At 38.8% G+C, this 22,188-nt stretch overlaps 2 protein-coding genes across 4 annotated transcripts in view; one reads left to right on the forward strand and one right to left on the reverse strand.

Annotated features, from left to right (window-relative positions):
• IQCH (IQ motif containing H) overlaps positions 1 to 8,291 on the reverse strand; it is a 249,284-nt gene extending 240,993 nt beyond the window's left edge. Inside the window, exon 1 of the mRNA XM_066343622.1 lies at positions 8,241 to 8,291. Within this exon, the coding sequence (XP_066199719.1) occupies positions 8,241 to 8,291 (51 nt within the window). The remainder of the gene's footprint in view (positions 1 to 8,240) is intronic.
• Positions 8,292 to 8,509: 218 nt separating this feature from the next.
• Positions 8,510 to 22,188, forward strand: part of AAGAB (alpha and gamma adaptin binding protein) — a 60,427-nt gene continuing 46,748 nt past the window's right edge. For 2 of the 3 annotated variants that reach the window (XM_066342639.1, XM_066342640.1), the window contains exon 1: positions 8,510 to 8,633. In XM_066342639.1, the coding sequence (XP_066198736.1) occupies positions 8,561 to 8,633 (73 nt within the window). In that variant the 5' untranslated portion in view covers positions 8,510 to 8,560. Of the gene's footprint in view, positions 8,634 to 19,017; positions 19,364 to 22,188 lie in introns of all 3 variants that reach the window. The other variant, XM_066342641.1, reaches the window with a different exon arrangement.

The following is a 22,188-nucleotide window of genomic DNA, read 5'->3' on the forward strand; positions in this document are numbered from 1 at the left end:
TGTGTCCTTCTTTACTAAGCTGAGCTAGATATTACCTAGCTTTTTAGAGCCTTAGTGTTCTCATCTATAAAATGGAGATAAATAGCTACCTCTCACAATAGTGGCAAGAATAAAATGAGTTGAAGTATGTAAAGGACTGTACTTCGTATAAGGGCCAGCCACATAGGAGGGCTCTGGGCGAATGTGAATTCTCCTCTCTTGAACTGTAAAGCCAGTGAAACTTCTCACATATCACTGGCACCTTGTAAATGTTCACTGATTTGAATTGCTCTCTTAATCTTTCTCAAGAGCTTTTCACTTTCCGTTTCTGGCCAGATAGTTTCTTTCTTCTCCCCTCTTACTAACTGCACATCTATTTGTATAATTGTATTAGAGACAAGTACGGTAGGAAATCTTTCACCACCCTTGGGTAGGAAAAGAGATTAAGTTCTATATTTCTGTTCTTTCTTCAAATAGATCCAATATACCATATTGAAATTTTATGTGTCACCCATCTTCTCTGTGATCATCAAACACATTGCTTTTCCGTATATTTTAAATCTACTTTGAGGAAATTATTATTTTCACAGTTTGAGGACAGGGCTGCTTAATTGAAAGCTCTTAAAATATGTAATACAGTAAAGATGTGCTCTAGAATTTAAGAGCCATGCAACCGGACTCTGTATTGTCAAAAACAGTCTCATAACTCCCATTTTATCCATCTCTGATAAAGAGGGGGTTCAGCTGAGTCCTTCTCATTGCCTTCACTTTGTATGCTTCCAGCAACCAGGCAGCAGGATTGGTAAGAAAGACAGTGATAATATCAAGGTATCAATTAGCTCCAATATTTCCAAGTTTAGTGTTAACAAACAACTGTTGGATTTTTGAAATATGATTTCCAAAACTAATTAAAAAGTTAATTTTGATAGTAAGACTAGGTAGTCCTTGTTGCATAAACATATGTTTAATATTTAAGTCAAGCAAGCATTTATAAAGATATTTAAAAGGTACCACATTATTTTTTAAAATTTTCATTTATTGATTTCAGCGAGAGAGGAAGGGAAAAGAGAGACAGACAGACAGATAGGAACATTGAGTTGTTTCTGTATGTGCCCTGACCGGGGATCAAACCAGCAACCTCTGTGATTCGGTACAATGCTCTAACCAACCAAGCTACCTGGCCAGGGTAAACAGGTACCACATTATTATACTGCTCACAAAAATTAAGGAATATTTCAAAATGAATATGAAGTGGTAAAAAAAAAAAAGAAGCATTTGATTTTTTTTTATTATTAAACAAGAACATCAGAAAAGCAAACGACAAGTCAAACAAAGTTGTTTTGTTATGCAAATGAGATGCAAACTCAATTATTATGATTGAGTAGCAAGTGACACATTGGTGGGGGTGAACAGAAGCATGTCAAACTGGACGAGAGTACCACACATCGACTGTTCAGTAGGGTATATGGTCACCCAAGACCTCCAAACCACACTGACAGCGATGGGGCATGGACAGGATCAGACTGTCCAGCAGTTCTTGTGGGACCTTCCGCCACTCTTGCTCCAGGGCAACTTCCCACTCAAGAAGTGTCATGGGAGGCATTGGATGGTTTGCCAGACGTCTTCCCAGTGCATCCCAAGCATGTTCAATGGGATTCAGGTCTGGAGAACGTGAAGGCCAGTCCATGTGTTTGATTCCTGCCTCTTGAAGCATGTTGTTGACAAGATGTGCACAGTGGGGCCTTGCATTATTGTTCATGAAAAGAAAGCTGTTTCCAACTGCTTTAGCATAGGGTACCACTATAGGATGCAGGACCTCATCTCGATATCTGACAGCAGTCAGCGATCTGTTTCTGATGACGTGGGGGTCGGTATGACCAGCAATGCTGATGCCAGCCCACACTATGATTCCACCACCCCTGAAGGAGTCCCTTTCTTGCATGAAACGTGGATTCTCCCATGTTCCTCATTTATGCCAAATCAGGACACGCTGATCATCAGGCTACAGACTGAACTGTGATTCATCAGAGAAGAGGACAGTTGACTACTCATCACGGGTCCAATGATGATGCTCATCAGCCCACCTTCTACGGGTTCTAAGGTGTTCAGCTGATAATGGAATGCATACCACTGGCCGCCAGGCATGCAGTCCAACACGATGGAGCCGATTTCATATGGTCTGAGTGCATATCCATCATCTAGTGGCAGCAAGAAACTGTCTCTGCAGCTCTGTTGCATTGTTGCACCTGTTCCTTCTTGCCAATAGGTCAAGTAGTGGTCTCGTGCTGTTGTGGCAGATGGACGACCCTGCCCTTGTCTTCTTTGTACTGTGCTCGTCTCTTGAAAGTGATTCCACAGTCTGCTAATCACGCTTTGGGATGTTCCAAGTACTGTTGCCACTGTCGTCTGTGTTTGACCAGCTTCAAGACGTCCTATGGCTCTCCAGGATTCACATTTGGGCAAATGGTGTTGCAGGGGTATTGCAAGGGCTGGGAAACTGCTGGGTATGCACTTTCAAAATCAAGGAATGTGCAGATACTCCAGTACTTTCAGCCTTTTGTATAGTGCATTGTCACCAATGAAATAAAAGTTGGTTTTGCATCTCATTTGTATAATCAAGCAACTTTCTTTGACTTGTTTGCTTTTCTGATGTTCTTGTTTAATTTTAAAAAATCAAATACTTCTTTTTTTATCGCTTCATATTCATTTTGAAATGTCCTAATTTTTGTGAGCAGTATATAAAAACAAAGCTTCTAAGAGTTACTAATAAAAGAAATCATCTAGGAAATATCCCAGAGTCACCACCATACTTCTTTAAGATGGTTTCACAAACATGCCATAACCTGTTTAAGATTGATCACCTTGGGTAAGTTACTTTATCTCTTTGTACTTTAGTTCCTTCTACTGTATTCTGAGGATAAAATAATACCTACCTAACAAAGTTGTTATTAGGACTTGAGGAAATCTAAAGCTCTCAGCACAGTGTCTGGCTGGCTCTCAATGAATGTTGGCTCCTATCTTAATCATAATGATAATTATTGTCCCTCCAGCAAAAATTTCACTATTCTGATTAGTCAAGGAAAGATTCAGGTAAAATTGTAAAAAGTGTGCATTTAGATTTATAAATTAAAGAAGTTGTTTAACAAAATGCTTCCTGGTAGAACTCTATGTAGAGAAAATAGTCATATTTTCCGAACCAAAAAGGAAAACACAGACTTTAATATATGACATGACAATGGGACGGAATATTCACCGTCAGGACTATGCTGGAAAATCTAAACATCTAAGGCACATGTTTTCATAAGTCACATGGAGTTTATAATTAGAGCACTAATTACTTATATTTAAAGATTTTTCTCTGAAGTATTTTAGATATTTTATCAAAATATTACTTTTACTATTAATTTGCATCAACTATTATGTTTTCTAAATAATAGTCAATGTTAGTCCAGCTCCAATTACTTTTGACAGAACATAAATTACTGGAAACTGAATTAATGAGTAGATTATTATCCAGTCAACCAGGATTGATGGACCTGATTCTGTACTAGGTAAAATGGGATATCAAAAAGTCAGTTTGTAACAGGGAGATAAGGCATACCTTGTTTGCCAAATAGCAATACCCTTAAAGTTCTAGTTAAGAGTGGAGTAGTCCTAGTTAAAAAGACAGGCTAAAATTAAATTTTCCTTTTCTTCAAGTAACTTTGAATAAAGGACAAGCTTATCTTAAAAAGACACAGAAATGTATATATATGTACTAAGTAATATTAAATGGTAATAGACCAGATCAAATAATAACTAGCATTTATATGATATTATGCTTTATGTTATCCTCTATTTTAATCCTTACAAGACTCCTAAGAGGAAGTTCATATTATTATCTTCATTGTACACTTGAGGGAATGTGAGGTTTAAAGTGGTTAAGTAGCCTGACCTGTGGTGGCACAGTGGATAAAATGTTGACCTGGAACACTGAAGTTGCTGGTTTAAAACCCCAGCCTTGCCAGCTCAAAGCACAAATGGGAGTTGATGCTTCTTGCTCCTTCCCCCCTTCTCGCTCTCTCTTCTCTAAAATGAATAAATAAAATCTAAAAAAATTAAAGTGGTTAAGTAACCTGTGCAAGGTAACACAGCTGCTTAATTGGTGAAACTGAAAATCCAGGCAGTCTGAATCTAGAGCCTTTAGGCCTAATCATTAACCAGTACATGCAAAGTATCTACCAATACACAAGTTTGTAAATAAATAAAGCTAGAGGTTGGTGGAAAAGACAGGGTTTAACTATCGAGAGGAACAAAAAGGTGTAAGGGAAAACTCTTTTTATAAGAGGACTGATGGAATGAAAAGGCTTGAGAAGATTACTTGCATTTTCTATGTATATATGTACATATCGTAAGTCTACCCAAAATACTAATCGTTGGTCAGTTTCCTTTTTATAACATGAAATAATCATAATGCCTGTCTGATAGCCTTGTTGTTAAGGGTTAAATGAATTAAAGTATACAGGGGTCCTCCGGTAATGACAGTCTCAACCTACGATGCTTCAAGTTTACAACGCTCATTCCCATAAAAACTTTAAAAAATTGAGACATCAGTGTTTTGGCTTACTCATTTTTGGTCATTTTTCCTGTTACTACAGTACAGTGTACAGTACAGTATATTTATGTCCTTTCCCTTTTTCTGTGGCTTAATTGGGGTTTTATGTTCTAGATTATGATTTTATAATTGTGTTAGGATAGGTAAGTGACTTAGGCTAGGGTGTATTTCAACTTACACCAAAATTCAGGTTATGTCACTGTCGTAGGAACGGAACTGTGTCATAACCCAAAGACTTCCTGTATATAGCACTTAGAACCATGCATGATACCTAGTAAATACTATGTTAGCTTTGATTATTGTGATTTTTCTTTAAAATTTTATTATAGTTTATGTTTTTATAATGTGATCTAAATAGTAGCTCTCAAATGTGTATCAAAGTTGTCTGAAATGCTTATAAAAAACAGATCACTGGGCCCCACACCCAGAGCTTCTGATTTAGTAGGTCTGGAGAGGGTTCTGAAAATTTGCATTTCTCATGAGTTCCCAGGTGGTGCTGATGATGCTGGTCCTGGGACCACACTTTGAGAATCACTGGTCCAAAGAACTGCTTAATGTATCTGATTGAGACACAGACCAAATATACATTAGAATGAAGCAAGTGGAAATTTGAAGAAACTCTGATTTTCTGACATATGTATTATATGCAAGGATGGGCAAAAAGTAGGTTAACAATAATAATAAATAATATAATTACTTATAAATAATAATACAAGAATAAATTGTTTCATGTACTCACAACTATAAGCCAATTTTCCCACCCCATATATACATATATATTATAAAACATCACACACACACACACACACACACACACACACACACACACACACTTTGATTGCCTAAGCTAATAGTAAAGGGAAATCCACTTTACTATAAAGAGAAATTATATAGCTTTGGGGAAATTAAGTCAATTTAGTTAGAGGTATATTTAATCTAAGCTATATAATGTACAGAAGAGAAAACTGAGGCCCAGAGAGGTGAAGTGGTTAGCCCAAAGTTACCCACTTGGAAGGATGTCATTGCCTAGATCAGACTTCAGTATTCTGACTTTCAACCAAGTGTTTTTTCTAGTCTATTTATTGTTTATTGGCAGCCTGTTTGAGATCACAAACCCAGGCAGGAATGGAATCCATGTTGTGTGTCTGTTTACTCATGAATACTCAGGACTCAGTGGGAAAGCAGGAAAGGTCTTCCACACTTTCCTCATTATACATATTCTATATATTACCAGAAAGAACTTTACATTGTATCTAAAGATCAGCCCCAATAATCAGGTTAACACGTAGGCTCTCTTTCTCTACACAGCCTCTACTCAGTGTGTCCAGAATAACCCCTTAAGCAAATGGAGGTGCTGGTTAGCATAGATATGCTCTTCTGTTACATTTTACAACTTGATGATAACAGTCTTCAAAATCGTAATGTTGTATCTTAGATTGACCAAACCGCTACCTCTGGATCCCACTCTGAAGTAAAAAGATTTCTGGCTTTTCAGTCAGTACACTATTCTACACTATTCCAAACCACAAGGGAAACAGCCCCTGGGAAGTAGAATTATCTCAAGGGAAAGTGTGAAATTAAGCATGAGAATTCTCCCTGGATTGTGAAATTAAGCATGAGAATTCTCCCTGGATTCTGGTCTCTTTTTTAGAGTTATCTCAGGTCTGGAGAAATAGAGGAAACTATAGAGAAACTTAATTGCTCCTGTACTCAAATGAAGTATACTGTTGGGAAGAACTGGCTTTTTCTGGGTAGAGATCTCCATTAGCGTGCCAATCATTTACAGAGTCTGTAAAAATGGGCCCTGTATTTGGAAGGGGATATGTGCAGTGAATAACTAATTTTACCTAAAGAGAGGTCTGGCCTTTTCCCTTACATACTGGGAAGTGATCTGTTGTTCCCTAAAGTGTCTTGCTTGATAAGAGTGTCTTTTCTTGGAGGCTTTGGCCACTGGACAGTCTAATGATATGATTAATGATGGGGCTTTGAGCCACACTGTATCATTTCCAACCTTCAGAGAAACTGAAGACTAAAAGCATTAATCTGACCCCTGGGAAGGGCTGGAGATGAAAGGTCAGTCATGTGGGCAGTGTGCTATTGAGCTCCAATAAAAACTCTAGACACCAAAGTGTCAGGTAAGCTCCCCTGGTTGACAATACTCTACTCTGTACACATCGTTGTACATTGTGGCTGGGATGAGGTAATGCTGTCCATGATTCCGTGGGGAGAGGATGACTTTTTTTATTTTGACCCCTCTTGCGTTCTGCTCTATGCATCTCTTCCCTTGGCTGATTTTTATTTGTATCTTTATAGTATAACATTGTAATTGTAAACATTGTGCTTTACTGAGTTCTGTGAGTTATTCTAGCACATTAGCCAATGTGAGAGTGGTCAGGCCTCCCAAATTATAAACAGCTGGTCTGAAGTAAGGGGGGTTCTGGGGACTCCCGAACTTGAGGCTGATGTAGAAGTGAGAGTAGTCTTGTGAGGACTGTTTCTTCAGACTTTGCAGTTTGGCTCAATTCATTCTAGGGTGATAGTGAGAAAAGGATAATAAAAGGCAAGAAGATTTGGGTATAATTCAGAGTGGTAAGTTTATGTAATTGGTCAGTTTAGAGTTTTGTATTTTAGAAAAAGTGAATTTATAGAAGTCTCTCCTAGATAGGAGGTAAGAGATAAAATCCTGGCAGGAAGATCCATGTAGATCTGAGTGTCTTTAGTAACCTTAGGAAAGTTACTTCAAGCCTTAGTCAAATGGAACTAAATATGAGTTAAAAGTGCTATATGTAGAAACATTTTAAAACAACCATATGTAAATACCTTTTTTTTTTAATCAGTTCACAAAAATCTGAGGGTAACTGTTACAAACTGAGTTATACTGGAGAAGTTAAGAAATTCTTGAGATTTACCCCTTCAGAAAAAAAAAATCTATTTCCCTCTTTTTTTAAAATTTGTTACATTTTATATTCAAAACTTGAACTTGATTTGCAATCCATTGTTTTTAATATATTTTCCTTTGTGAGTGTTCCCAAGCAAGGGACTTGTATTTTATTAAGATATAATTGACATATGACATTATATTAGTTTCAGGTGTAAAACATAATGATTTGATATTTGTATATTTTGTAAAATGATCACCACAGTAAGTCTAGTTCACATCCAGAAGTTATAATATTTTTTTTCTAGCAACTTTCAAATATACAATACAGTATTAACGATAGTTACCATGCTATACATTACATTCCCAGGACTTATTTACTTGCAAGAGTCTTCTAGATCCAAAAAATTGGGATGCTTAAGAAAAGCAGTTCACATATTTTAATTTCTTATCACTTTCTCAAATGTGTCTGATTGGTATCTTCCCCACTCCTCTACATCATGGATTAAAATTTCTCAGAACAATTTTAAAATGGTATCTCAGTATGAGGTGGATTTTTCCGGGGTCAGATGCCTGGTCCTAGAGTTTTACCAGAGTCAGAGTAGTAGTGCTTCTGGGGTTCATCCTGCAGGGTACCGCACCCCCGAGATGAATTAGGCACTTGAGCGCAGTCTGGACTGTCAAATCTGGGAGCGCTCTGGAGGAGGCAGTCTGGAGGCAGCGCTCCAAATGAGTGGGTGCGAGTGGATCGGTGCTGCTGGGCCGGGGCCGGGAGGGGCCTAGTCCCACCTGGATTAAGATGTTTCCGATGGGGTCATAGTCCTGAGTCCCCTGAGCCATGGCTAGGCCCGGGGAGTGCTGCCTCCTCGCAGGAGGCTGGGCCTCCCTGCGCGGTAACTTCTGTGGAGGGAGCTCGTTCCCTTGGCAACACCACGCTCGGCCCGGCCTGTCCTACGCCTGAAGCGGAAGAGGGGGTGAAGGAGGATTCAAGGCAGCCGGGCCGTTCCGAGAACGCGCCCTACCAGTCGTGTCCTCCCCCGCGCGCCGGTGCTGTGGTGCAGCCCAAGGCGGAAGCGGCTCCCAGACGGAACCGGCTCGTGAGTGCAGATATGGCTTCCTGCGTCCCCTGTGCGCTTATTACCAGCTGCTCCTCCACCTTCACCGGAGACCGGCTGGTCCAACGTGAGTAGTGAGGCTCCGGGGCTGACCGCGAAGTTCTCTTAAGTGCGGTGGGCGACAGCCTCGGCGCCGCAGCCTCCCTCCGGGCCTTTGTCCCCGCCGCGGTCTTCCTCTACTCTGCGCTGGCTGGAGGCCCCTCGGACTCCGTCGGTGTGCCCAGCCCCCAGGTGTCTGTCCCTTCCCTCGCTGCTCTTCTGCCTGCCCTGCCCTCTGTCCCTATGTTGCGTTTCTTCCAGCCTTTCCGGCAAAGTAAGACAAATCGCTGCTCAGCCTACGGGCTGTTGTAGGGATCCTTAGAGATGAACCCAAAGGCACGCTGGAAATTGTACCGAGTTACCCGAATGCAAGGGCAGGAATTGTGATTTTTGTCGCTATCCCTGCACCTGAGGTAGAGCTTGCGTCTCCTTGGCTGCTCCTTATTGTAGGTGAGCCTTATTAGCTTTGTCCCCGCCCGTCTGTAGTTATTCACTGCCTTGCCCTCCTCCCGAGACGGCGGCTCTCTGATAACGTTAGTTTTGGGGTATTACGAGGCCTTACACTTTGGCTTCGGGACTTTCGTGGTGACAGGCGAACTAAGTAAAACTCTTTAGAAGGAACCGTGGGCGAGAAGACCAATGTAGTCGATAGAGATGGCGGAGGACTGGGTCACAGGTTCAGCTCTCCCACTGCAGGACCCTGGGAAGTTGATGGATGATAACTCAAAACTCCTGTTTTCAGAGCGTGGCCTCGAGTCAGAGCAGTGTGCTCAGCTGTAAGGCAGTGAGCACAGTTAACTTTTGCCCTTCAGTTTCTTATCTGTAAAGTGGTGATAGTTTTCACAAGATTGTTGTGCGTAAACCAGAGGCTGGCACGTAGTAAACATTGGTAAATGACAGATATTATCAAGGAATGTTCTTGCTTCAACTCTGTTTCCTGATCCTTAAAACGGAGCAGATGAAACCTACGGTATCTCACAAGATTATTTGAAGAACAGGTGATGGGCCTGACCAGGCGGTTGCGCAGTGGATAGAGCGTTGGACTGGGATATGGAAGGACCGAGGTTCAAGACCCCGAGGTTGCTCAGCTTGAGCGCGGGCTCATCTGGTTTGAGCAAAAGCTCACCAGCTTGGACCCAAGGTCGCTGGCTCCAGCAAGGGGTTACTTGGTCTGCTGAAGGCTCGTGGTCAAGGCACATATGAGAAAGCAATCAATGAACAACTAAGAAGTCGCAACACGCAACGAAAAACTAATGATTGATGCTTCTCAACTGTCTCCATTCCTGTCTGTCTATCCCTGTCTATCCCTCTGACTCTCTCTCTGTCTCTGTAAAAAAAAAAAAAAAAAAAAAAAAAAAAGAACAGGTGATGAGATGTTTTGAACACTTTGTGAGTGTAAAGCATCATACAACTCTATTTTTCCCTTCTGAACCTGTTAAATGACAGAATTAGGCAGGATGTTCCTCTACTCCAAATATTCTATAACTTAGTTATCATTTATGATCACTTAAAAAGTTCCTTGAGAAGGTAGAAGTTTAATTGTAGTACTTACTAAATGGTAACTAACCTCTCTATTCCATTTCCTTACCTTTAAGCAGTGTTCCTTCCCATTTACGTATTACCTTTCTTTTTTGAAAGTAGGTTTCATAGTATTGCGTACTCCTTAAGTAAGATCAAGCATATGGAGAAAAATGTCACCCATGGTCTCATCACCTAAACACAAATACTGTTAACATTTCTGTGCATTTCTTTGCAGGCTTTTTCCCAGTGCATACATTGATTTAAAAAAAGTTGTAATTACATTTCATATATAATTTTAACCTAATATTTTATATATAACATTTAAATATATGTATTTTGATATTCTATATATAAAAATTTAAAATATTTTTGTTTAAATATATAAAAGTACATTTATATAACTATATAAAGTTATATGCTACATTTATAACCTATTTGATATATAATAGATATATTTATATAAAATATATTTTGTATATATAACATTTTATATATAAGTTTTACTCTGATATTTTTAATTTAAAATTACATAATAAATTAGTTTCCATCATATATTACATCTAGTGAACACATCAAAATTTGCTTAAGACTCTTAGTGTATTCCAAAAGAATTACAGTTGACCCTTGATCAACATGATTCTGAACTGTGTGATCCACTTATATGTAGATTTTTTTCAATAAGTAATGTAAATGCATATTCTCCTCCTTATGATTTTCTTAACCTTTTCTTTATTACAAGAATACAGTATATAATATGTATAATGTGCAAAATGTGTTAATTGACTGTTAGGGCTTCCTAACAACAATAGGCTATTAGTAAAGTTTTGGGGAGTCAAAAGTTATATGTGTATTTTTGTCAACAGAAGTTGTGTGTGGGGCATCAGTGCCCCTAACCCTCCTGAATTGTTTAAAGGTTAACTGGATATGCATTTGGAGTTCCATTACTGATATATAAAGTCCTTTGAAAACCAATCTTAAAAATAATTTGTTAAGTATTCTCATGGCTACAGTATTCTGTCATGCACTTTAAGGCTCAGAATTGGGAAATGCGGTCACTTCCTTGAAGGACTAATACCTATAATTGGTGAATAGTAACACTATTTTAACATATAATGACATCATTAGGGAGAAATTAATTATGTAAAATAATGCCTCTTTGATAACTCAAAAGCCAACTTAAAAAAATTATTGATTTTAGCGATAGAGGAAGGGGGGTGCGAGAGAGAGAAACATTGACCTGTTCCTGTAAGTGCCCTGACTGGGAATTCAATCCCGCAACCCCTGTTCTTGGGGATGATCCTTGAACCAACCAAGCTCTCTGGCCAGGGCAAAAAGCCAACTTTTGTGTTGGTTAAAATTAGTTGAGCTTTCCTCTGTGATTCCAGTAATGTCATTAGTGAAAAATAAGAGCAGTTAGTGATGGCTTGAATAAGGAAAAGTGAACTGTAAAAGAGGGCTTTATCATTTCTTCCCAGGTTCAGGAGTAGGCTAACAGTGGATAGCATTAGACTACATACAGTATTTGCTGAGCATTTATTGTTTGACCATAATTAAAGATTGAATTAAATTAATCACAAGTTGAGTCTAATTTTGGCATAAGAGATAGAGAGTACCCTAATGAAAGAATTTGGTCAAGTGTTCAGTGATATTAGGCCATAGTATGATTTTGTCTTGAGTCTGATCTACCTTTATGGGAAAGTTTGGTTTTATTCCATGCATCAGGAAAAGGAACTTTTAGGGTTTCTCTCATTTCTCTTTGCTTTAACATCTGATCTATTTTACTGTTTCTAACCAACAGTGGGAATACTTCATAATTAAATAAGCACATTTGTTATAAATATACATGAAATAAAAATCTGTAGCCTTCTACTATGGATAAAGTGCATATGTGCACTTTGTGAGAAACTTCTCTTCATTTTGTCACTCAAAAGCCTTATTTACAGTATTCTAGGTGGAATGCCTGACATCAGATAAAAGGAGCATTACAGACTTAACAGCGTAGACGTTTAAAGGGAAATGAGGGCTCAGTTTGCTTGAGGTATTTGTGCAAAGCTATATATGCGGTGTGAGGGCAGGTATCTACTTCAGAACCAGGCGTCTTTCCGTCTCACATATATAAACATTTACTTTTATTCTGGAAAACTGTATTCTGATATTAATCACAGAGCTAGTCTCTGTGCCAATTACTTAGTTAGAATGATGACTAAGGTCCTATTCCTACCCTCAAGAGGAATGTAGTGGAAGTGTGTGCTCTACCTGTGAAAATATTAAAATATATACCCAAGTTTTAACATCTTACTCTACTTTCCTAGAAGAAATTTCAGATAGAAAAATTCCTGGAGACTTGTTTGATTTTAAAGTAATGCCAGCTCAGCAACCATAAGGCTAGATTCTGCATTTGAACATTTGTAGCAAAATTTCTTTTTTAGTGAAATGTGGGAATTTGGAGATTTTATAATCATATTGATCATTTATATGTATGTCAGTACTCTTCCCACACATGTTTTCACATTGTTTAATTTGTCATTAGTATCCCTGTGGAGTCATGAAGTCAGGCTCTTTCCATTATATAAATGAAGAAACCAAGGCTTTGAAAAACTCGGTGACTTGCTAAAAGTGCTCAAGTAGTAAGTGCTGGAGCATAAGTTCATATTCAGGGTTTGTATGCATGGAATGTGTGAGTGAAATGTGCTGGAATTCCTTGCCATCGGAACTATTTAAATTTTAGGTGGTGGCACTGGTGTAAGAAATGATAGAGGAAGGTTTTAAAATAATTACACAGGCAAAGCCAGCCATCATTTGTGACATTGCTTCTTTGGGAAACCTTTCTCCTGCAAGACTGAGAGTTTGTTTCTAGGTCTATCAACTTTTATAATTACAAAAAGATCTTAAAGTAATTTAGTAAGGAGAATGTTCTTATTTCAGAGATAAGGGGCTATTGTACATTTTAGCCAGTATTATCTAGCAAGCAAGTAGGGTAAGAGCTTGGGTCTTCTAATTTGTATTTTTCTGTATCTGCTTAAGGTAGTTTACGTGGAACCTTTTGGTTAATTCCTGGAATAAATATATTTTCTGCTTATGCAACATTGCTTATTTTGTTGTTATAGGAAGATTCTGCCTTTGATTGGATTGTGTATTTCCAACTCTTTATTTTCTTCCAAGAAAGAACGATTGGGCCAGCAACCTCTACCAGAGGACCTAGAGTTGCATCGCAGCATGTGATCAGATTAAAGCAGTGATTTCAATACGTGATCAGATTAAAGCAGTGATTTCAATACGTGATCAGATTAAAGCAGTGATTTCAGCTGGTAATGGGGGTGGGTGAACTTTGTTTTTAGCCATGACACTATATATTTTAGAATTTTCAATGAATATTAAAAGAAGGCTTAAGATTTTTATCTTCATTAAAGGAAAAATGTTAAGACATCAACCTAAGGAGGAGGAAAAGATTAAATACAAGTTCACCTTCTCTCCAGACCCAGTGGGACTTAGAAAACACATCTATGTTATCTCCCAGTATATGTGTGAAATTAAGCTCAAAGAAGTGATTTTCTAATGTTTTCAGCTCATAAAAGTTGGGAAGCCAAGACTCAGTTCTAGTTTTTTTTTTTTTTTCTTCAGTATTTAAGCAGAGTGAGCAGTTTAAGCAAAGCTATACTCTTGGCAGAAGGCACAAGCAGGCAAACTCAGCTAGCCTGAGTCCCAGTTCTTTCACATATGTGAAATATAATGACCTTCTTGGCAACCAGAACTGCATGTATTAAAGGTGGAGATAGGGATAGGAGAAATTACTGTAGAATATTTTACTAGTAGAATGAGAACTTCTGTTACTCATAAACTTACGCTTTTTCTTTTGTGGTAGTTGAAAGCCTTAGTAGATGAATTATGATAAATTTAATAATAAAATTGTTGCCAAATTTGTTTTCTTATTTATGGATTAGGGAATTTGACTTTTTGGTTGAAATTTTAGACTAATACCTTAGATACTGTTGATGAATGGAATGATTATAAGATGTTTGTCTTCCTAATAAATGGCATTCCAGTAAATGGGGTGGAGAGTAGGAAGAGAAGCACTAGTGGGGAAATATTATGCATCAGTCCATGTTGCCCCAAAACCATTTATGAGTGGAAGATTCTGGGTCTTATCTAGACTCAGACCTTTATTTCAGGGCCATCTAATTGCTTGTTTTTGTATAGAAAAGGTAAAAATAACTAGAAAGTATGCAGTGGTCATTTGGTTTAAACAGCTTCCTGCCTTTTGACCTGTATAATTCCTTAACAAGTAATAACACTCAATAAATAATGAAATCTGATATAAAAACAAATTTTTAAAAGGTTAAAGTATGAAAATTGTTTTAGATATAACTGGCAAGCATAGTAATCTGGACATGACATAGTATTTATGTTGGAACCACAAACACATCTCTAATAATCACTTATCCACGAAACAAGATTGACGTAGGTGAAGACAGAGAAGATAGTTGTGAAACTCTTAAAGAGCTTTCACGATGTTTTAGGTTCAGTAACAAATAACCTATTTAGGGCTTAATTTTCCAGACTGTCTTGAAGACTGGTTCTATACAGAGATAGGGAAAATATTATCATGCTTAGATCAAAGTCAGTATGGTTAGAGCAGGAAAATGTGTGATCATTTTTATGCTGACATAAAAGAATTGCCATTCTGTCTGAATTCTGCTGGAGTTGTTCAGGATTGTTTTTTTGTGGGGAAGAAACAATTGAATTGAACACTGAATGCTACCCTCTTCCTAGCTATCGACTTTAAGTTAACTTTTTATTCTACAAATACAAAAGTGGGCAAAAGTAAGTTTACAGTTGTTTGTATTGAAAATAATACAATAACTAATAATACAAGAATAAATTCTGTGTTTCATGTACTCATAATTGTAAACCTACTTTTGCCCATCCCTGTTATTTACTGTCTTTACATGGGCCATTTTTCTTTTTTTTTTCTTTTTTTTTATTATTATTTTTTTTCATTTTCCGAAGCTGGAAACGGGGAGGCAGTCAGACAGACTCCTGCATGCGCCCGACGGGGATCCACCTGGCATGCCCACCAGGGGGCGATGTTCTGCCCCTCTGGGGCGTCGCTCCGTTGCATCCAGAGCCATTCCAGCACCTGAGGCAGAGGCCACAGAGCCATCCCCAGTGCCCGGGCCATCTTTGCTCCAATGGAGCCTCGGCTGCGGGAGGGGAAGAGAGAGACAGAGAGGAAGGAGAGGGGGAGGGGTGGAGAAGCAGATGGGCACCTCTCCTGTGTGCCCTGGCTGGGAATCGAACCCGGGACTCCTGCACACCAGGCCGACGCTCCACCGCTGAGCCAACCGGCCAGGGCCCATTTTTCTTTTTTTAAAAAAATTTATTTTATCTTACTATTTTTTGTAGTTGAGAGGAGGAGAGATAGTGAGACAGACTCTCGCATGCGCCCTGACGGGGATCCACTCTGCAACCCCATCTTGAGCCAATGCTTGAGTACTGTGCTATTTTTAGTGCCTAAGGCCTGATGCTCTCTAGTGGAGCTATCCTCAGTGCCCCAGGCCATGCTGAAACCAATCAAGCTACTGGCTGTGGGAGGGGAAGAGGGCGAGAACAAGTAGTGGGATAGGGGAGAAGTAGATGGTTGCTTCTCCTGTATGCTCGGACAGAGAATTGAACCTGGGACATTCTTATACCAGGCCAACGCTCTATCCACTGAGCCACCAGCCAGGGCCCATCATTTTTCTAAATATCTTAAATGTGTGCCTCAGTCACCTGCTTCATTAGTAAAACGAGAGCATTATCTTCCAGCTTCCAGGATTTTTTTAGCAGCTTTATTGGGATGTAATTTAAATACCATAAAATGCACCCATTTTATGTATAGAACATTTCTTTCATCCTAGAAGGAAATCTTGTGCCTACTGTCATTATCCATTCCCACCCCCAGTAGCCTCTAACGTGTTTCCCTTCTTTACAGATTTGCCTTTATGACTATTTTCTATAAAAGAAATCATATATTATGTGGACTCCTATGTCTGGCTTCTTAGCTTAATGTTTTGGAGATTCATCCATGTTGTAGCATGTGCTTTATATTTCATTGTGTGGATATACCACATTTTCCTTTGAATTCATCAGCTGATAGACATTTGGGTGGCTTTTAACTTTTTGGCTATTATGAATAATGTTGTTACGGGCATTCTGAGAACCTGTTGTACTCTTTTAAGAAACTGCCAAACTGTCTTCTAGGCAGACTGCACCATTTTACATTCCCATCAGCAATGTATACTGTTCCAAGCTCCCCATATTTTTAACAGCGCTTGTTATCGTCTCTATATTAGCCATTCTAGTGGGTGTGAGGTGGTATCTCATTGTGATTTTGATTTGCATTTTTATTAATGAGTTGTAAGAGTACTTTATATATAGAATTCTAGATATAAGTCTCTTATATAAAATTTTCTACCATTATGTGGCTTGTCTTTTGGTTTTCTTGAAGGTGTCTTTTGAAATGCAAAAGCTTTTAATTTTGATGCAGTCCAATTTATAAATGTTTTCTTTTCCCAAGTTCCTTTGACTGTGTATTACCCAATCTTGATTTTTACCCTTCTTAAAGGGTTGGAAACTGGGATAAGCTTTGTGATGTTTTCCAATGGACCAGGCTTATTTTCAATATTTGAATACAAAGGCTACAGAGTAAATATTCTTCATTAAACTTACTGTGTTTGGGAAATTTATCTCTGACAGGCTTACTTTCCTCCAAAGTCAGTTAGCATCTGCTGCAGATACTATTGTCATTCTGAGCACACATTGACATTTTTTGGTGAGGTTTTATTACTTGATGCTAATTTGTTTATGAAAACTTGCCATTTGACTATAAAAATTATTTTATCTCATAATTGTCCTGTTTAGGCTTATGTATTCTATCTTCCAGAAAACCACTGCCATAAATTATTTTCAAACCATCTAAGATTAATTGCCAGACAATTTTTGTGGTTAAGATAATTAAAGGAGACATTTGAGATATATTTTATCAGAGATTATATTATTAGCTACAAATGAAAGGCATTTTTATCTGTGGTGGGAGGTTACGATGCATGGCTGTAAAGGTTAGTTTCACTTCTGTGAGAAGAATAAAATGAATTTTACATTCTGGAACTTTTATTTTGTTTCGTAAATACAGCTAAGTCAGTTTCACAAGTTCCTTTGTTTTAGATGAGGTTTTCTCAACCTTAGCACTGTTGACATTTTGGACATTTGCGAGTGGGCTGTCCTGTGCTTGTAGGATGTTCAGTGGTATTCTTGGCTGCTGTCTACTGGATGCCAGTAGCATCTCCCCACTTGTGACAACCAAAAATGTCTCTAGGTGTTGAGATATGTTTCCTGGGAAGCAAAATTAACTCCCCATAAAGAACCACTGCTTTAGAGGTATATCTAGAACTAGATTTTGAATAAATAAGTAATTGTAATGGAATTCAAAGAAGCCCCTCCCCTTCAAATATGGGTAGGAATTGTCTTATCAGCAGTGCCACTGGGATTGATAAAGTGGTCTTTGCATGCAGCCCATAAAACTTAGAGGTTGATAGTTCCTCCTTAACCTTCTTAAAACACTCCTCCATATTCTTCCTCTCCATGCCAGCTCTATGTTTTTGAGTGCATGTTTGTCTCTGATTGCATTGTGAGGTCTTCTAAGGGCAAGCAGAGACTGCGTATCTCCCCCACCCCCTCTTCTTGGAAGCTACAGTGTCCAATTCCAGATAGCTACTGGAAGAAAGTAAAGTTGGGGAAAAGGAGGAGGACTGAGTTGGATTTCCTCTGCTTCCACATTTAAAACTTTTCCACTGTGATATAAAAAGCCCCAAAGCACACAGATATGTGAATCAGCTGTGACCAGAGAGAAGGAATGTGTGAGGATAGGTAATTAAGTGTTGTAAGCAAACCAGAATTGCTGTACTCTGATAAACTAGTGGTCTGGTGCTTTTACTCAGTCCAGTTATTCCTGCCTCAGTAATTTAGTACTGCTCCAGAGATTGGTCTGTCACACGGACTGAAACAAATATTGCAGATACAGTTGACTTCTTGAATGATGCAGATGTTAGGGTTCCTGACCCCCCCCCCCCAATAGTCTAAAATCCATGTGTAACTTTTGACTCCCCCTGGAAACTTAACTACGGGTACTTGCACCAGCAGGCTGCAGAATGATTACTCAGAGAAACAGATAAGGATTTCCCGACCCTTGTCTGTGTAAAGTCCCAACGTTAACGTTCCACATTTAGCCTTTAAATGCCACACAGGCTCCATTGCAGCAGTATCATCTACTTCTAGTACCTGGGGAATAATCTGTTAGTTAATAACTGCTACCAAGTGTTTGCCAGAGCAGCATCACCTTGCACGACATCCTCATGAAATTGTGACTGTGAAATTGTAACTGGTTGCAACATATGGAGCCATTATGATTTTTAAGTCTTTTTGCCTATCCTTGCCAGTTATTGAAATTCTGGCTTTCATATTTTCCCCCCAAATTACATTTTGATCAATTTCTTGCTTTCATAATGGCTACTTTCCCCTACAACTGACGTCAGATACTGCTGCCTCCTATAATTTTCCTAATTGCTTTCTCTTCTGTCTCAGTTTATGCCTTAACAATGAAAAAGAAAAATATGAGAAGTCATATTTTGGGAAGGGAGGGGGCCAGAGCAACTTAAAGGAGGTGTTTATTTTCTAATTGTAATGTTTTTACTGACTCTTCTCAGTGCATCTGTAACCTCCCTCTAATCATTAATGCTGTCACATTTGCAAAAACCTGAGCTATGAAGAAGGAAATGAAGATTTACTAAGGGCCTACTATGTGCCTGTGCTTCCTTCTGTGGTTTTGCTTACTCTTAAGCCATTTTGTTTTTAAGTGAGAGGAGGGAAGATAGACTCCTGAGTGCGCCCCCGACCAATATCCACCCAGCACCCCCCCCCCCCGTCTGGGCTGATGCTTGAATCAACTGAGCTATTTTTAGCACCTGAGGCTGATGTGCTGGGACCAACCAAGCCATTCTCAGTACCCTGGGCCATCATTTGCACCAGTTGAGCTACTGGCTGCGGGAGGAGAAGAGGGAGAGAAGCAGATGGCACTTCTCTTGTGTGCCCTTACTGGAATTGAACCCGGGACATCCATATGCCGGGCCCATGCTCTATCCACTGAGCCAACTGGCCAAGGCCAAGACGCCATTTGAGAAGTGTTTTTGACCCCATTTGCAGGTGAGGAAATGAGATACCAATGAGGTTTAATTTGCCTTTCTCACAGAGGGCCAGGATTCAAATGCTGGTCTGTCTGACCCCAGGTCTGTGCGGTCTGTTTTACAGCCTGGCCTTTTCTGGTCTGGTTAGTACTGTCATGACAAAGGGAAGGAAGAGGAATGCTGGGTCCCAGAAGAGTGCAGATCATGAAAGACACTCACATCTGGGATTGACATGATACCCGGCTGTAAAAGCAGTTTCAGTTCTGTGGGAAAGAATAAAATCAACTGCATTCTCAAAAGAGCACTGATTTCTGGAAGGATTATCTTGATCGGAGGTGGCAGCTATCACTTCCCTCAAGGTATAGAAAATAAGGTTTAACTACTGGACAACTTCTCTTCACAAAGAATGCAATGGTTAGTTAAGTGTACATTAATGCTCCTGGTATTAAAGGTGTCCTTAATTCCACTACTAAAGGAGGTAAGAGTAATCCAAAACAGTATCAATGCACTTAGTTTGGAATGTACTTATTTTGTGTTTTTGGTTGGGGTGGATAGGTGAGGGAGGGTAGATAGGGATGTATATATACAGGGTGGGACAACTATCAGTTTACAGATATGAGTACATGAAACAGTTTATTCTTGGATTAGTATTAATTATTGTATTTTTCATTCAAACAACGGTAAACCTGCTTTTGCCTCACCTTGTGTGTTTGTGTGTGAGAGAGGGAAAATAGAGATTTGTGATGATAGGGGAATTCACGTTGGACCTTCAGTTGGCATCCTAATTTATACTAAAGAGAGTATCACTTCTTATTGATTCTGAACCATAGAAAACGAGTTGCTTCCTTTCTTACCAAATTTCTCTGAGGGAAGGAACATTAGACCAGGAGTAGCACAGAGCAGGCTGGGAGGAAAAGGGCGTTGTTGGATTACTGAACTGATATGCTTCCTTGGTACACAGCTCTTTCTTCAATTCCCTTGAATCTTTTAATGTGGAACTAGGAGAAATAAGTTCACCAAGGAGGTGAGAAAGCAAAGAGGAGATGCTAGAGAATTGGTGGCTATGTAAAACAGTTTCTCAGACAGGGAAAGAAATTTATACTTGCACTTAAAACTGGGGAAAATGGCCTGACCAAGCGGTGGCGCAGTGGATAGAGCATCGGACTGGGATGCGGAGGACCCAGGTTCGAGACCCCGAGGTCACCAGCTTGAGCACAGGCTCATCTGGCTTAAGCAAAAAGCTCACCAGCTTGGACCCAAGGTCGCTGGCTTGAGCAAGGGGTTACTCATTCTACTGAAGGCCTGCGGTCAAGGCACATACGAGAAAGCAGTCAATGAACAACAACTAAGGTGTCGCAACAAAAAACTGATGATTGATGCTTCTCATCTCTCTCTGTTCCTGTCTGTCCGTTCCCATCTATCCCTCTCTCTGACTCTCTCTCTGTCTCTGGGAAAAAAAACAAAATAAAAACAAAAAAAGAAAAAAAAAAACTGGGGAAATGTTTATCCTTACTACTGGATCTGGGTTGACATTTAACTTCTTATGTGAAAACACTACAAATTATTTTAAGCTGTGAAACTGAGTTTGCAGTAGTAGACCCAGCTATTAATCACCTAGTGTTTGTTGCTTAAAAAATGGTGTATTATAGCTCCACCAGGTGGCTGCCAACATTGTGAATGAACAAGACAGACTGGCGTACACCAGGGAGGTGAAGCTGCTTCTGATTTTATTTGTGCATCATTTGACTACATCAAACTCAGTTTAGTGTAGGGCAAAGATGGGAGACCATTGCAGATTTTTCTAGAAAGTCTATCTGGTACTGCCCCCCCACCCCACCCCACTCTCTGCACACAAGATCCGTATGACTCACATTGGACATAGAAATACCTGAAACACGTAGACAGTTTTCTGATGGGTAATTGTACTGCAGCCTCGTGTATTCTGGTGCCCTTGTTCTAATATTTTTGATTTTTATAAAAGGGTGATAGGTTAGTTTTGGCTTGTGACCATTAGCTTCCTCAGTGTGATGTGGCTCAAATACTAACTATCAAGTTGAGTAATGCATCACAGTGTGGTAGGAAAGGATGCTAAGGATGTGAATTCCATTTTAGGCTTTGCTGCTATTAGGAAGGTGACTTTTTTTTGGCTTTCAGTTTTCTCATCTGTGAAATAAGTGAATTGTACGGACTGATCACCAGAAACTTAGCCATGTGCACAAAGGTTTCAGTGATTTTTGTTTTAATTTGGAAAAGAATAAACTTGTTAAACATTTGAAATCAAATACAAAAGATGAGGGAGAAAAGCTGTATTTAGTGTAGACATTTACATTTTTTAAATTAAACTCTACATTATATTGATGATAAAAATTAGAATGAAACAGTCGTCACTCTCTTTAGTTATAATGTGGCACAGATGTGATAATAAAGTCCATATGCAGCCTTGCTGAAAGTATCTGATTAGACATAAAATATTAAAAATAAGTAAATTGAGCTATCAAGTTGTCTTAGGCAGCACAGACAATTTTTTTTTAATCTAGCTACTAAAACATTGCAAGACAAAATCATTTTTTTAATTTACTGGTTCTATTCTCATCTAGGTTTAGAGAACAGAAAGAGTTTCTATATGTTAAATAAAAATATTAATCATTTGAAAATCAAAGACAGTAAGTATAAAGTTAAAATTTTAAGAGCTCTAAGTAACAATCATTGTTTTGTTCTCTTATATTCATTAATAAAATGAACCATCCTTAATGGATCTAAATATTCATTCTAAATTGTAATTAGTAAGTTTGACATTTTAATTGATTTTATTTTTTCATGTTAATCTTAAAAAAGGTATAACCC

Source organism: Saccopteryx leptura, chromosome 6, assembly GCF_036850995.1.
Source record: "Saccopteryx leptura isolate mSacLep1 chromosome 6, mSacLep1_pri_phased_curated, whole genome shotgun sequence".
NCBI classification, from domain to species: domain Eukaryota; kingdom Metazoa; phylum Chordata; class Mammalia; order Chiroptera; family Emballonuridae; genus Saccopteryx; species Saccopteryx leptura.